Genomic DNA, 17134 nt, shown 5'->3' on the forward strand with positions numbered 1-17134 from the left:
ATACTGCTTTATATTGTTCTTAACACCACTAACTTTGTGTGCAGGGCATAACTCAGTGCAAGGTGTGAGTTACACCAACACCAGCAGAGAAGCAGGGCTGTAACGGGGGTGGACACCAACAATGAGGCACTCAGCACAGACTCCACATCCAAGGGGCAAATCCAAGAGCTCAGAAGCCATAAAATCATCCCAGAATCACAGACTGGGTTGGAAGGGCCTTAAAGCTCATGCTGTTCTACTCCCCCTTCCTTCCCCTACTCCTAGAGGTTGCTCCAAGTAAGTCCTGTGGTTGATGCCACCACCCCCAGGAGTGTCCCAGCTGCCAGATGAAGCCCACCTGGAGCGCAGCCTGCTCCCAGGGCAGGTGTGAGGCCCCCAGGATGTGCCACACGTGTGTGAGGGCAGCCAGGGGACAGCTGGGCACATTCCCAACGCTGCCTGTGGCACTGGGAATTTCTCCTCGATCTGACAGCGTGGATCACCAGGAGCACGACGGCCATCCTGAGTGCTGGCACTGCCATCCTGAGTGCTGGTACTGCCATCCTGAGCGGTGGCACTGTCATCCTGAGTGCTGGCACTGCCATCCTGAGCGGTCGCACTGCCATCCTGAGTGCTGGCACTGTCAACCTGAGTGCTGGCACTGCCATCCTGAGCGGTCGCACTGCCATCCTGAGTGCTGGCACTGTCAACCTGAGTGCTGGCACTGCCATCCTGAGCGGTCGCACTGCCATCCTGAGTGCTGGCACTGTCAACCTGAGTGCTGGCACTGCCATCCTGAGCGGTCGCACTGCCATCCTGAGTGCTGGCACTGTCAACCTGAGTGCTGGCACTGCCATCCTGAGTGCTGGCACTGCCCTCCTGAGTGCTGGCACAGCCCTCCTGAGCTGTGGTACTGCCATCCCCAGCAGTGGTACCGCCATCCCCAGCAGTGGTACTGCCATCCCCAGCAGTGGCACTGTCATCCCCAGCGGTGGCACCACCATCCCCAGCAGTGGCACTGTCATCCCCAGCAGTGGCACCGCCATGCCCAGCAGTGCCACCACCATCCCCAGCAGTGGCACTGCCATCCCCAGCAGTGGCACTGTCATCCTGCGTGCTGGCACTGCCATCCCCAGCGGTGGCACTGCCATCCCCAGCAGTGGCACTGCCATGGCCCTGCCTCCCTGACGATCCCCAGCAGTGGCACCGCCATCCCCAGCAGTGGCAGTGCCATGGCCCTGCCTCCCTGGCCCCTGGGGTGTCTGGAATGCCAGCCCTGGCGGATGGAATGCCAGCTCATGTTTGCAGAGCAGCGCTGCTCCCTGGGAACGCTCTGCCGAGCCTGCCCAGCTCTGCGATCCCCCTGCAGGACCCGAGGCCCATCTGTTCCCAATCAGGGGCTGGCTGATGGAATGCTGGAATCCGTCAGGCCGGAGCAGGGGTGAGCACTGCAGGGGAGCAATGAGCTGTTCCATCCGCGCCGTCATCTGGTCCCCATTACCCCTCAGTACCACATAAAACATAATAACAACCACATTGGGGGCCAGCACGCTGCAACCTGCTCCCCCTGCCGCCTCCTCCTCTGCCAGGAGTCCCAGGGAATGCTCCCTGGATGGATTTCCTCCTGCATGGCACCAGCAGCCAGGAGGGATTGCTGGAAAATGGCTCCAATGTTTTTCCTTGGGTGTCGCTGGACTGGCCTCAGTGAGCGAGGGGGAAATGATTCTGTGATCTCCCAGGGCTCTGTCCTTTCAAAAGGAGGCTGGAGATGGCAAATCCTCCAGCATCCTTGACACACAGATATCATCAGATGCTTTTCTTCCAGCAGCTCACTCCACGTTCAAAGCTCTGGGCATTAATAGTGGCTTTTTTACCCAAATTACCTAAAAATCGAGCAGAACCCGAGCAGAGCACAAGGGCCTGTCCTTGTTATAACCAAATCCAGCAGCTGTGCAGGCTCCTGTCTGGGAATGGCTGCACCCAGCCCTTCCCAAGGGCAGGATACACAGGCACCATCCTGGCAGCAGGGGGAAACAAGGAGAGCAGGTCAGAAATCCTGATCAGAAATCACCACCAGAGAATACAGCATCCCAACCCATCCCCAAAAAAATATGGGCTGAGGAAAAGGCTGCTGAACTCCGTGAAAACTGAAGAGCCTGACAAATATGGTGGCTTGTTGTTTTTCTCTTCTTTCAAGGAAAAGATCTCCAGGATTAAGAGGCTTTATGTGATGAACATGACATAAAAAAATGCCTCAAATTGCATCAGGTATGTCAGAGATGTGGGTCAGAGCACAAGGCTTCAAGCTAAGCAGGAACTGAATCAGTAAATGGATTTTTGTAGGTTTGGGCTCCTTCTTTCTTCCCCAGCTCAAATCCCCTCTTTGACTGCAGTGGTATTCCAAAAAAATCCCCTTATGCACGTGAGTCTGGTGTTGCAGCTTGTCTGGGTGAAACACCCCCAGCTTAGCCCTTTTCTTTAGGATAAAACCTTCTGGCCAACAGCCCAGTGCTAGCACTGCTCCTGCTGTAGGATCATCACCCAATTCACAGCTCTCCCCTGCCCAAGGCACAGCCAGCCAAAAATAGTAAATATTAAACAACAGGGCTGACATGGCAATTTTTCAAGGTCTGTATGAGGCATCCTCAAACTGTCACAGACAGTTCATGGATCCACCCTGACACTTCTTAACCTGCAGCCCTTCCCAGCTGTAAAATCTGACACTCCAGTTAATACTGCATCCATTTGGACATGGAATATAAATTGAACGAGCTTAGAAGTCAACAAGGAGCCTGCAAATCACACCCTGTAAAGCAAAAATACTCCGTGAGGGGTAAGACCTACACAGCAAACATCTGACTCAAGAGCAAAAAAGGCAATTTGCAAATCACAGACAATTTAGCAGAGCAGAGGTGCTTATTTTGTGTGTTTTAAACTTGCCTCTGACAACTTCATGGCGTGTTCTCCAGCACCTGGATCGGGGCAGACACTCAGTTAATCCTCCCAGTCACTGGTGATATTGCAAATCTCTTTTCCAGCCTGCAGAGGCCATTTATCTCCACATGGAGCTCTCTGATTTTCCTCACACTCTTGTAGCCACTCTCATCCTTTATGCTCCAAATTGAGGCTCTAATTAATGCAGGCAGTCCCAGAATGGTTTGGGTTGGAAGGGACCTTAGAGCCCCTCCAGCTCCTGGGCAGGGACACCTTCCCCTGTGTCGTTAGTGCCCAGATCCGAGGGGTCCTGTAGGAAAACTGGGATATTCCCAAGGTTCTGCCCTCAGCAGCACACCCCCTTCTGGAGGAGGCCCCAGTCTGGGGTTAAGAATGAGGAATTCCCCCCAATCCCAGACAGGCTGCCCCAGGTCAGACACCAGCAGCAGCAGAAATGCCAGCAGGGGTGGAACTCTGGTCAAGAGAGCAGAATTTGGCCCATCACCCCTTGGAAATCCTTCTAAATTCTTTATTAACACCCTGCTGACCCCTCAGAGCTGCCACTTGAAATCCCAGGAAAGACCTGAGCAGGGAAAGGAAAGCTTGGGGAATGTGCACTCTTGCAACACATTTTGCCATTATTTCCTTCAAATACTCTGTCTCATGAGGGGCTGCTCTGGGGTTCTTATCTTTTCATATCTTCCATGTCTTACACATTAAATTTCCAGTTCAGACTCCCACACAGCCAACATAAAATCAGCCCACTATATTTATTAATGTTCTCTAATCTTGTTTTTTTCTGCTAAACACGTTGGTGAAATGTAAAACACGCCTTTGAGTGGGCCCTGTTAGAGTTTGGGGATCTCTGAAGTGCAATAACTGCAGGGTTTTGGAGAGCTTTGTGCAATATCTGGAATATTAACAGAGCTGTCCCCTGTGGAATGAGCAGGGCTGCATTTCTTCAACAGATTCAGAACGAGTCCCATAAATCTCTGCTCTGCACATGTGTCCCTGCCCAAGGAATTTCCCTAGGAATGCTAGTTGAGGATTTTCAGGAAATTACAATAGTTTGAGTGAATTTAGAAATAGTCACATGCCTAGGATGTATCATAAGAGGTATTGCAGAAAGGAAACTGAGCAATACATTAAAAAATATTCAATATATGGGATTTCATTAATGTGGGGTCAGAGCACTCAGCACTTCAAAAACCACATTGTTCACTCTCATGTTTTCACTGGAATTTTGTGCAACACAAGTTTTATCCTTAATTCTACCAAATAACTATTTCAACTACTAAACCTGGAATTTAAGGTATTTAGGAAATTCTTCAGAAGCATAAGCTTATAAAATATATATAGAGAAAGAATTATATCCCTTTTATGAGTGGAAACTGCTTTTCCACTTCTTGACCACTGAGAAAGGAAAGAAATAAATATTTTATCAACTTCAGTTGATGATTGTTGGAGCTGAAGTGATGCTGTATGAGAAGGTGATGTTTGAAGTGACTGGAAATTTAATTTATTAAATTAAATTAAATTGATTGAGGTAGCTGCTCTTTGGGATCAACCTGGCCCATGGAAGGGTTGGGCTGTGAACAGCTCATGGCCACCAGTGAGGAGTTGGATGCACCCAAATTCACCTCAAAGGGAATCAAGCAGGACCAACCCAACCCAACCCAACCCAACCCAGCCCAACCCAGCCCAAAGCATTCACTTCAAAGAGGAGCAGATCACAGACCCACCAGGGATGAAAGCAGCAAACATCAGAGCACCCCAGGGATTGGTGAGATGGAATCCAACCCAAGCCAGCCCATGGGGATCTCACCCCGCTGTGCCCTCAGGGAGTTTTGTGGTTGGAATGTGCTGCCCTGAGGGTCCTGACCTTTGTTGTCCCAATCCAGCTGATTTAATGAGGAAGGAGCCCCAGACCTGCCCCAAGCCAGCCCAGCAGGAGCCTCACGGACCAGCATGGGGCCCATGGCACGTGGAATCTCCAGCACACATCCATCCCTGATGTCCTAGGATGTCCCTGATGTCCACAGCTCCAGCCTGGAGCTGGGAATGTCCCTTCCTGCCCTGTCTTGTGCCCAGAGGCTCTGCCACCCTCAGGGTTCACTCCCCATGACATCCAGAAGGAAATGTTCATCTGAGCCTTCATGGGAGTCTGGGAGAGGCATGGGATGGGATGTGTCCCTGAAGGAAATTAATCCCGGAAGGTTTCCAAAGATTCCATTTGGGAAATGTTGTTTCCTACAGCTGATGCTCCTCCCTGCCTGTGCTGGGGGGTCTTTGCTCCCCTTTGGGCCCTGAGGGGGGTCTGGGTGGGTGTAGAAGTCCTTGGGAGGTTCATCCCTTACCTTCAATCACACACTGCTCAGGGATGGGAATCCTCCTCCCCATCTCCATCACATATTCCTTGACTTTGCCCAGGTTCTCCTTCAGGTGCAGGTACAGCTTGTCCTGGTACTCCACAGGGCCCGTGGCTGCCTCTGCCCTTCCCTCCACGGCCTTCTCCGGGCTCACCTCTGGCAGACTGGCTGCCTGGGGGGGATCAGCACTCTGGTGTGAAACCAGGCAGGTCCCCACGAGCCCTGCTTCGGGCTGCACCCCAAAAGGCACCTGCTGCTGCTCCTGGCTGAGGCAGAGCTCGGAGAAGGAGATGCCAGCAGGGATGTCCCCACTGTCCTCGTCCGGCCCTCCCTCCGAGCTCAGCCCCCTCACCCGGAGCGTGTGCAGGGCCAGGCTCTTGGACCTGCAGGGAGGAAAGGAAAAAGGGTTTGGAACAGAGCAGGGCACAAAAATCCCCCCAAAATGTGCCCTGTGCAGCTCCCTCAGAGAGCCCAGTGTGGGGCTCACCGAGCCAGGGGCAAGAACCTTCTGGGAAATCTGCATTTCCACAGCCAGGCTCAAACCTGAGCTTTAATAAGCAAATGAAATGGAACAATATCCAAATGACATCCACATATCCCCACATCTGCCAGGGGGGAGCAAGGCAGCCCCTCTGCAAGGATCCTAGAGCCTGGGGAGGTGTGGCTGCTGCACCAATCCCACCATAAAAACAGCAATTTCACTGAACCAGGACCCTGCCTCCAGCTCTTCCTGCCCTGCATCCCTGCTGGGGATGGAGGGGAGCAAAGAGGGCAGAAGTGGCTGGAAGGGCCAGTCCTGGAGCTGGAAGAGCACAGCTCTGTGTGGAGCTGTGGGGCAGGGACAGCCTGAGGAGCCTGTGGGTCACGTTGTTGTCACTGATAAATATTGTTAGTGATAATGCCCCAGAAAAGCTCTCAGGACCTTCCTGTCTGTGATATCTCAATGTTTTGGGGGCTTTTTTCCAGCCCTTTTTGCTTCTTTGGGGCACAGAAAAGATTAAATGGATTTCCCAGAGCAGCTGTGGCTGCCCCTGGATCCCTGGCAGTGCCCAAGGCCAGGCTGGACATTGGAGCTTGGAGCACCTGGGACAGTGGGAGGTGTCCCTGCCATGGTGGCACTGGATGGGTTTTGAGGTCCCTTCCAACCCAAACCATTCTGGGGGTCTGGGATTTAGAAAGATTTCATCCAGCCCTTAAGTTCATGGATGCAAAAATGGGTTAAATTTAGGTTTATGCTGCCTGTGGGTATTCCATGAGCAGATCAAACCCTCCATGTTTGGATAAAGTTTTATGACAAAACTGATCTCTCTGAACCCCTCACACATTTTCCAGAGCCATACCTGTTAAACCTCATATCCTTCCTTTCTTCTTTAGAAACCTGGCCCAGGCTGTATCTCCTCACTGAGCCGGGGGTGCTGTTGTCCACATTTATTTTCTCTTCAAAAGCCTGGATTTTAACCTGCAGCTTTTCATCTTCTTCACTGCCATTCACGACAGATTTTAAATCACTCAGTGGTGCAGGACATTCTGCCTCAGGGTCCTTTTCCATCCTGAGGAAGCAGAAAGCAGAGGTTTAACTCTGGCACACTCTGTTCATTGTGCTGATGCTGTGTCTGTGCCTGGGACTTGTGGTTTGGATCTGGTAAAATAATTATGTTTAAACAGAGATTCCCTGAGGTTATTTTCAGCAACATCTCCTAGATCAACATCTCTGATGGATCAGAAGCATTGAATATCTCTGACAACCCTGGCATGGAAACTGCCAAGCACCAGCAAATCACAACTCTGTCCCTGATAGTCAAAAGTTTTTCATCTGAACTCAAACCATTCTCTAAAAATTGCTAAACACTGACTTATTGCATTATTTTAACAAGGCAAAAGTCAAGCTATTTGCAGACTTTATAGAAATCTGTGGTTTTAAAGCTTTGACCAAAGTACATGCAGTTCTTACTGAATTACTGCCCTCTGAGAAAGAAAAGTACCTTTTAAAACTTGGAAAAAGTTATGAGCAATGTGACTCCAGCTCAGCAAAGAGAAAATGAAGAGTTAAAATGAACTTGTAGTACTGCAGGGCAAGTAGCTCTGTTTTGGATTATTATTGTTGTAAAATCACAGAATCAGAGAATCATGGGATGGTTTGGGTTGGAAGGACCTTAAAGCCCATCCAGTGCCACCTTCCACTGTCCCAGGCTGCTCCCAGCCCCATCCAGCCTGGCCTTGGGCACTGCCAGGGATGGGCAGCCACAATATGGAACATTTTAATGCAAAATTCAAAGGTAACTTTCCAATAAATTGAAGGGAAGCTGTTGATCTTACAGGACAAAAAGAAATCTGCTGGGAAAGACTGTTGGTAAAAACGTGCTGGGTTCCCTCAAACAGCTTTGAAAATGGCTTTTTCTGGGTTCCTTCATTGCTCAGAGCCTGCACAGAGACTCAGCTCCTCTGAATATTTGGCCATGTGCTGGAAATCTGAATTTTGAGTATCCTTACTCTGCCTTGGAGATGCTGCAGCAGCAGCAGGACTGGACTTCTCAGGGATCAGCAGCAAGAGCATCACTGCTCCTTCCCCTCTCCCTGCCCTGCTGGGATGGTGTGCACGTTCCCATCTCACTCCTGCAAGCAGGCAGGAACTGGCACCAAAAATCATGGAGCAGCACAAAGCAAACAGGAATCTCTTGGAGAATCAAGGGGGATTGGACAGTATTTACTTTTTAAACTCCACTCACAGCTCTAAAACAAGTTTGTTATGCTTCTGACTATTTCTTTGTTTGAGTTTCTTTTTTCCCCCCTGATGAACAAACATCTGAATAGTTAAATCTGTAAAACATGGATATATAAAACCACAAACCAGGGGTTTAACACAGCCCTTCCAAAGCAGCAGAGTCTCACAAGTCACACTCGCAGTGGGGGAGCCCATTAAAAACTCCCCAAACTGCAAATTACCAATTGTAAAAAGCCAGGTTTTTAAAAAAAACAACCAGAAATGTGGCATCACAAAATGCACTTTTTCACTTGTTTTGATAAAGGCAGCTCAGGATATTTCTCAGGGGAGCTGGCAAGTTTTGTCTTGCTTTGTTTTTAATTCAAGCAAGATCTCATAATATATTAACACTGAGGAGCACTTGAAAAATATTCTTCTGTAATAAAGACCCTTGATGTGACCTTTCCTAACAAATCTTTCTGGGGATGTAGGACAAGATTTAATTTATTGGAAAGCAGTCACTCCACCACAGCTCCCAACACTGCTCCCATTGTGGAAGGTGAGCTCTAAGGAAAACTCCTGTTCCCTGTGTAAATATGGGCAAAGCCTGGGGGCACAGAGAGGGGATTGATGGACTGATGGGCCTTGGGAGTGACAGACCCCAACCAGGGAGCCTTGGTGATGTTTGGGATTAAAAATGGTGTTTCAAACAGCACCTCTTTGTCCAGCCTTCTCCTGCTGAGCTCCTGTGGCTTTGTGAAGAGAATGCAAGAAGTACTTCTCCTAAAGAACCACAAAACTGTTATGGCTGGAAAAGAACCCTGGATGAACCCTATTTTCTGTATGTAGAGCAGAAAAAAAAATCACTCCTGGGGTGTGGAGGGTGGGCTCCTCAAGCCACCATCCCATTTTTGCCCCTGCTGGTGCCAGGATTCCCAAGCAGGAAGCAGAGGGTCTCAGAGTGCCCAGGAGCTCTCCTGTGCACCAGCCCTGTGCCCACATCAGTTCCTTGGGAAGCCAAACGCACAAACCCCCACCAAACCCTCAGTGAGGGCTCCATCCCAGCCCACTGGGACCTCTGGCAGCCCTTCCTGCTGGGCTCCCCTTCCAGCTCCTCTCAGACCAACCATTGTCTGCAGCCTTGGCAAGAGGCACTGCTGAGGCTGCTGGAGCAGGATCAGCTTACACCAAAGCTGTTTGCAGGAGGAGGAGGAGGGTGCACGAGCTCACGGGGAAACCATCATGCCAAAAATAGTGCCAGGCTGCTGATGGCTTCATGCTTCAAATCCTCTGGGAAAATGCACCTCGATGCCCAGGTGATGCATTAGCACAAAGGGCATTTCTCCAGACCAGCAGCACCATTACCACACCAGCAGTGGGGAGCTCACAGTGGGACAAAGAGCATCCCAAAGGGAGATTTATGAAAATACACCTGGGACTGTGGCCAGGGCTTCACCTCTGTGAGCATGAAGGCTACAAGGATGGGTCAGGGTATTTGTGGTTTGTTAGGGGAGAGAAAATCACCTCCTCAAATAGGATGGACAAGAAAGTTTGAAGGCAAGTGGTGGAGGAATGATCATGGAACTGTCAGCAGAATCCCAGACTAGTTTGGCTTGGAGGGACCTTAAAGATAATCCCATTCCATCTCCTTCCACTGGGACCTTTCCACTGTCCCAGGCTGCTCCAAGCCCTGTCCAGCCTGGCCTTGGGCACTGCCAGGGATCCAGGGGCAGCCACAGCTGCTCTGGGCACCTGTGGCAGGGCCTGCCCACCCTATGAGTGAAGAACTTCCTCATATTTAACCTAAATCTCTGAGTGAAAAACTTCCTCATATTTAACCTAAATCTCTCCTGTCCCAGTGCCAAACAATTCCAAGCAGCCACAGCACTGGGAGGAGCAGCACTGGTGCAGCACCTTAAGCTCAGTTCTTACACAGAACCAGGACTTTGAAGCTTTCTTCCCCTTTAATTGACTACACTGCCCCTCTAGGTTGGCTAAGTCCATTAAAACCCTGCATATGTTCTTTAAAAGCCCCTCTGGGACTGAATAACTTGCAATTTTGGGACAGGGCATGGCCTGGTTTTAATTATGCTCCCCAGTCCCTGCATGTAAAACTCCCTGTGTCAAACTACGCCGGGCCAGCCATGGCTCTGAAGAAATCAGCTTCTCCTTATGTAAACACAGGAGTTTTGGAAGGAATGGTTACAATCCAGGCCCACAGTTTAAAATCCTGCTTTCCCTTCACAGCACAAACACTCTGGATTGCTGCTCTTCAGCTCAGTGACTGCAGCAGCTCCAGAGCTGGGAGGGCACTTCCACCTTCACATCTGGACTGGTCCCACTTCCCAAGCACGAGTCAAAACCAATTCTGCTTAAATCAGCAGACAGCTCTCATTCAGCCTTGTCTGATTTAGCTGATACTCTGCTTGATACAGGCCTGAAATGTAAAACCAAATAGCTAAAAACTGAAAAAACAGCATTTTGCTGTGATCTCTCACAGCCATGTTGAGATAATGAAGGCACAGAGGATTGGGGGAGGGAATTAAATTTAAAATAAATAAATTAATTAATAAAATCAAGGAGCAGAGAGAGAAAATCATCTGTAACCACACTCACACAGACAATAAAGCTTCTACTCTCCAGCCAGTCCTTAACAGAGAGAATTTTAGCTAGAAACAGCCAGATTTTGATGAAAACCTTGTTTTTAACTGGGTTTCTTAGCAGCTCTAGAGATAAATGTTCAGCCCAGAATATAATAAGGAATAGGAATATCACAGTATTTTAACAAACAAAGTAATTTTTCAACCATAAATGGAGGGACCACGATGGCTTGGGAATGCTGAGGGTTGCTTTCTGCTGAGGCTCTGCCACCAGGTGAGGCTTGGACATTTCTCACAGCCCTGTAGTCAGATCAGGGGCTCTATCTGGATTCCTCTCCTTTCTCATTTTTACCTCTCTCCAGGACACCAATTATTTGTTTCTCCACTGAGCTCAGTGTTTTGGCTCCACTGCTCCCAGTCTGGCTCCAGGGCTGGCCTTCACTCTCAGGAGTTTTCTGACACCTGTGTTCCATTTTTCCAAAGAATCACTGCTCCTGTGTGCCCCCTTGACCTACTGCAGGATACACAAATCTAATTCTAAGTCTCTTACTAATTAGAAGTGACTGCCATCCTCTATTTAAATAACATTCCCATCCTCACTGTTACAAACCCCACAACACTTCAACCTTAGGATGCACATTTAACTGGGTTTTCTTAGCAGCTCTAGATATGAATGTTCAGCCCAGAATAATAAGGAATATCACAGTATTTTAACAAAGAAAGTAATTTTTCAACCATAAATGGAGGGACCACGATGGCTTGGGAATGCTGAGGGTTGCTTTCTGCTGAGGCTCTGCCACCAGGTGAGGCTTGGACATTTCTCACAGCCCTGTAGTCAGATCAGGGGCTCTATCTGGATTCCTCTCCTTTCTCATTTTTACCTCTCTCCAGGACACCAATTATTTGTTTCTCCACTGAGCTCAGTGTTTTGGCTCCACTGCTCCCAGTCTGGCTCCAGGGCTGGCCTTCACTCTCAGGAGTTTTCTGACACCTGTGTTCCATTTTTCCAAAGAATCACTGCTCCTGTGTGCCCCCTTGACCTACTGCAGGATACACAAATCTAATTCTAAGTCTCTTACTAATTAGAAGTGACTGCCATCCTCTATTTAAATAACATTCCCATCCTCACTGTTACAAACCCCACAACACTTCAACCTTAGGATGCACAGCCAGAAGCAGCTGAGACAGCAGAAAATCTCGCTGTGGATGCTTCAGAAATTCTTTTCAGACTTTTGTTTGGTCAAATCTTCATCAGGGAGCTACGCCAGCCATTGTACTCATCACCCTCAGTGGGCATTTTCTAGAATAAACTCACTGATAATTGTGAGGCCTGACTTCACTGATTTATTTTTAACCAAGGCTTTTTTGGCTTGCTTAAATCTACTTATCTGGGGCATGGCTTTCTTCATGGCAATGGGAGTATATTTAATGGGAATTTTGGTGCTTCACAGTGATGCCTAAAGAGGCTACCTAGAACAGAGGCTAGACAGAGTTAAAGGAATAAAGCAGGGATTTATTAAAAGGCCTTCAAAGGAACTTGGGCAGCACAAGAGCCTGGCCATGGCTCTGCCCAGGATGGACCCAGCGTGGACTCCAAGTCAGGAGTTTTGACCCTTTTATAAGTTTTGGTCCATTTCCACGTTGGGTTCTCTGTCCAATTCCAGCCCCAGGCTCTGCAATCCCCCCCACCCAGGCTGCTCCCCTCCATTCCCTGCTGTTTGCACTGCTGGGCTGAAGCTGCAGCGGGGTCCTTGGTTCTGGGGCTGGAAGAGGTTTGCTCTCTGTGCCTGAGCTGTAAAGCTAACACTTTACACGGAGTTCAGAGTCACACACTAAGGCAGTACAGAATCTGGAAACCATGAAATCCAACCCTGCAGGCACGAGCAGGGCTGTGTCAGAGCAGCAGTACCTGGCGGGCGCCGCGCCGTCGGTGCCGAGCTGCCGCGCCAGCAGCTTGGCGATGGCAGAGAAGCTGTTGCTCATGCGATAAATGTCCCTGCTCTGGGCGCCCAGGATGCTCGAGAAGGTGTCGGTGAGGCTCTTGATCTCCAGCAGCAGGAGGTGGTGAAAGGAGTGCTCCATGTTGGCCAGCTGGTTCACCAGATACAGCAGGGAGGTTCTGGCTCGCTCCTGGGCAGTGTGGGGAGATAAAAGCAGGGCTGAACACAGGAATTCTTTGTTTGCTGCTGTCAGGGGCTTTGTGTGCTGGGACTGAGTCACCGTCCCTGGGGAAGAGTGGCTGCCCCACCATGACACAGGCAGCTGCCTCAAACACAGTTTATTTGTGGTTTCACTGAAATGACTTTTGTTCCTCTTGGTGTTACCTAACCCAGCCTAACTCAGGACATCTTGTCTCCTCCTCAGACCTAGAGCCAGATCCCTGAAGGCTCTTTAAGGGCCCTACATCCTTCTGGGTTGGTAGATCAGCCTGGCTGAGTGATAAGGGCCCCAGCAGCACCAAGCTGCCCTTTCACCTCTGATGAGTCTGGCTCAGCTACTTCATAAAACCAGAGAATGGTTTGGAAGGGACCTTAGAGACCACCCAGTCCCACCCCTGCCATGGTCAGGGACACCTTCCACATTCCACAGGTTGCTCCAAGCCCCATCAACACCTCCAGCCTGGATCTGAGCATCTCCAGTTCAGGGCTCCTCTGTTAGAGTTCTCCTAATTAGATTGGGTTCCACAGTCCTAAAAACACCCACGTGGGAAAAGCAGTGGAAAAAGCAGCAATTAACTCAGGAACTCCCCTCGGATCCTTCACTGGGGAATCCTTTTACTCAGGGAAGCCCACTTGGTCCTCAGCAGATTGATGGAGAAACTGGGAGATGTTTGGATTTCAGCCTGTGCTGAAACACAAACAAAGGCAAAAACCAAAGAGCTTTCTTCTTCCCAAGGGCCAGCAGGGAGCTCATGTGCCACGCACGTGCTCTGGGCTCTGCAGGGTCCCAGCCCCATTTCCTCCTCTCTTCTGGGACCTCATAACCAGAGAGCAAAATCTGCTGAAAGGTTGATTCCAGACCCACCTGGGCTATAAAAATACCCGGAGACTTTGGCAGGACATGGCCCTGCATCACGGGTGAGACTTTTTTGGAAGAGCAAACCAACGTAATTCAAGGAGAAGCAGCTCTGCTGCGTTGTGCCATGACAGAGATAAATGGGAAGAGTGGATCAGACAAATTGCACCCCTTCAGCCATATGGGGGAAAGCTCCAGCTACACCCTGGGCTGGGCTGATGTGACCAAGGTTTTTCCTCAATGGCTTGAACGAGGTTGACTTTTTGGTGCACAGTTACTCATTTATTTGAAAGCCGATCCTTCCTCAAAGAGATAAACAGAGGCTCAATTAACATTTAAAACACATTTTTGTTTTCTAAACAAACTGTGCAGCAGACTAAATGGAGGAGCAGTTTTGACCATTTTGCTGTCACTTTGATCCAGCTGGAGAGCCTCCAGCCATGCTGAAATGCTGCTACTCGCCTGGAGTGAGGTAAAAGAACAATAAACTCGCCTGAGTAATATAATATGTAACTGTTATACAAAACAAAATTACAGCAAAATAGCTCAACATGAAAGCAGCCCTTATCCCTGCCACAGTTCTTATCCAAAATGTTTCACAAACCCTATTTGGATGCACATAACCCCTTGTTATTTCAGCAATGCCTGTTTGATGTATTCGTGTATTTTCTCGTAAGCAGCCCTTGCATTTTATGACATTACATCTGCCAGAAGGTGAGGAGCTAAAGCACAAACAATGAGGTGTGTGGCAAACTGTGCTTTTTTCTTAAAAACAGGTTCAGGAGACTACAAAAAGATCACAAGGCTTTCAGAAATAACTCCAACTCCCAGGTGGTTCAAAACAGGGGAAAAAAATAAAGTGTCCGACTGCCCTGAGCCCCAAGATGGTTTTTCATTTGCACAAGTTTATGGTTAAGGGACAAGTTCTGGCTTCAGCTTGCTCCCCAAGAGTGTTGCTGACACCAGCAGAAGTGGTGTGTGCAAACAAGGGGCAACCTTTCAGTTCCAGAGTTCTCCTCTCTCCCGGGGTCTCTGGAAGCACAAGAGACTTTTTCTAGGAGCCAGCAAGGATTTGCTGCTTAGATGCACAATCTCGACCACTGAGGGCCAAGCCTCAATCCTTGCCACCTCTTTTCCCCAGGCAAACCTTGAAGTGAAATAAAACATCAACAAATAAAGTTCCAGCACTGCCATTGATGTCTCCTTGCCCGCTTGTTTTGCTTGGCTGGGCAGGGGACACTGATTCCTGTCTGAGAAGTGACAGAAAATCCACAGCACGGCTCGTGTCAGGACAGGGGACAGGGGGACAAGGGGTGAGGGAGGGTTTGGGAGGGCCCTGACACAGGGGCTGTGAGATGAGACCATCAGAGGCACACATGGGTTGGTGGTTGGACTCGATGGTCCTGGAGGTCTTTTCCATCCTGGCAGATTCTATGATTCCATGAGCTCACCTCTTCTCAATCAGCCATGGAGGCATTTCCTTCTCCTCTTAGGCGAGGTGATTCTTTTTGTAAGACCAGCTTAGACAGGGTTTGGAGCAACCTGGGGTGGTGGAAATGTCCCTGCCCGTGGCAGGGGAATGACATGAGCTTCAAGATCCCTTCCAACCCAAACCACTCTGTCATTCCAAAAGCTTCCATAATTCACTTCCTAACTTTTTAGAGAGTAAAACAAGAGAGGAGCTGTTGCTCTCCTGGTGGAACATTCACCTCTGCCACCCTCTGTGTGTTGTCTTTATCCCTGTTTTTGAGTCTGGAGCACAGGGTCCCTGGATGTCAGTGACAAATAGAGCAAACAAATGACAAATGTGTCCTCCCCACGGGCTGGGATGCTGCTGAGTCAGCAGCTTCCCAAAAAATCAGACTCATGGCATGGGACATGGTGAGAGCTTTCTCAACATTTATTCCAGGGAGACTGAACATTAATTATGCAGTCCAGGCTGTTTGTGCTCCACTCAGTAGATTGGTGTAGCCACATAAACCAACAGGTTAAAAATACAAGGGGAAAATATTCTTTGAATCATGTCTTTGTAAACTTTAGTGTGTAATTTCCAGCACTACATGGAATCCAACAGGGCCAGTTGGTTCCTTGCTTATTCTTGGTTTGGTATAAAACAATCACAGCAACAAAAGGCAAAATAAATAAATTCAGCCTCTTTGAAGTAGCAGAACTCAGCGGAAATGGAGCCTCAGAGACACCCAGATGGGGAGAGCTGGTTCAATACCCCAAAACACAGAATCCAAATGAAATCCTTCAGTTCTGAGCCCAGCTGGGCCCAGCTGAGGATTGGCTGGTTAGCAACCATAAACTTTCTAGAAAATGCTGACACTCAAATAGTAAACACAGAATTAAATGTGGTCACCTGCAGATCTTGTAAAAGTAAAACTTGCTGGGGGATGGAAGTAAACAAGGAGAGAACAAAAAACTTCATTTGGCTCCCAGGCCTCAATGGGATTTTGGCTCCTCTTTCCATACAACAGAAATAAGATTTATGAAGCCAAATCAAATCTGGTTTTGATTCTTCTGAGATAAATTTAATTTTACATGAATATAAAGCTCCAGATCAGTAGAAACAGCGAGGATGGTGTCTTCCTGTGCTGCGCAGACACAGGCCCAGCCAATATACACCCAAATTAATTGCCAAAGGGGAAAGGACTGGAATAAGATCATCTTTAAGGTCCCTCCCAACCCAAAGCATTCCATGATTCCATGGCAGGGCAGTCAGGTTACTAGGTAAGAAATATGTGGACACATTACTTTACACAAGAATAAAAGCAACCCCAACCCCAAACGCAAGCAAGTCCTCTTGTTTCCCACCCTACCTCATCGAGATGTCCAACAGCTCCGAAGATCTTTGCTGTCTGCCCAATCAAACTGGGAAAACTCTCTCCAATTTCCCTCAGCGTGGGAAGGAACGGGGCCAAGGCTGCAGGTTCATAGCTGGATATTTCCAGAAGGATGTTTAGAATCACCTCGCTGTGGTTGGGGTCCCTCAGGTGTTCAAATAAAAATGGCAAACACTCTCTCAGCACCTGTTAAAAAAATCAGAAACAAATTGGATCTCTGTTTTGAATTGTGAACACATATAACCAGAGGAGATACAACCACCAGAGTGATAAAAATAAGCCACCAGACTCTGAGTTAATAGAAGTTTTCCACCCTTGGTGACCTTTGCATAGAGCTATCACTGAGGTCAATCCAAGTTCAACTGAACATATGGAGTAAGGGTAAGCTCTGCTTTAAAATATGGCAGTTATGCATAAATAAGTAAGGAAATGCCCATTTAAAAAAAATACCAAAAACCACCTTTACTAAATATTTTCCCTGCTCCAGGCCAGTCTATATTTTATTGATTAAAACAACGCAAGACTCAGCCTTCCTCAATAATACAGTAAATTAAAGTACTTGCAGAAATTTTTCAGTTTCACCAGAAACTAAATGTGACAAGGTCAGGAGCTGGAATAGAGGGAAAAAACAGGGGGCAAGACCCTCACTGCATAAATGTGCTGTAGGTAAGCTGTCATTTCTTGTAACAA

At 48.7% G+C, this 17134-nt stretch overlaps 1 protein-coding gene across 2 annotated transcripts in view; it reads right to left on the reverse strand.

Annotated features, from left to right (window-relative positions):
• The window catches only part of VEPH1 (ventricular zone expressed PH domain containing 1), a 51043-nt gene that overhangs the window by 15696 nt on the left and 18213 nt on the right, over positions 1-17134 (reverse strand). For both annotated transcript variants that reach the window (XM_041405950.1, XM_041405949.1), the window contains exons 5-8: positions 16421-16630; positions 12493-12713; positions 6623-6832; positions 5271-5665 (exon numbers count right to left, since the gene is read on the reverse strand). In XM_041405950.1, the coding sequence (XP_041261884.1) occupies positions 5271-5665; positions 6623-6832; positions 12493-12713; positions 16421-16630 (1036 nt within the window). The remainder of the gene's footprint in view (positions 1-5270; positions 5666-6622; positions 6833-12492; positions 12714-16420; positions 16631-17134) is intronic.

This window comes from Onychostruthus taczanowskii, unplaced genomic scaffold (assembly GCF_017590055.1).
Source record: "Onychostruthus taczanowskii isolate IOZ18803 unplaced genomic scaffold, ASM1759005v1 scaffold24, whole genome shotgun sequence".
NCBI classification, from domain to species: Eukaryota; Metazoa; Chordata; class Aves; order Passeriformes; family Passeridae; genus Onychostruthus; species Onychostruthus taczanowskii.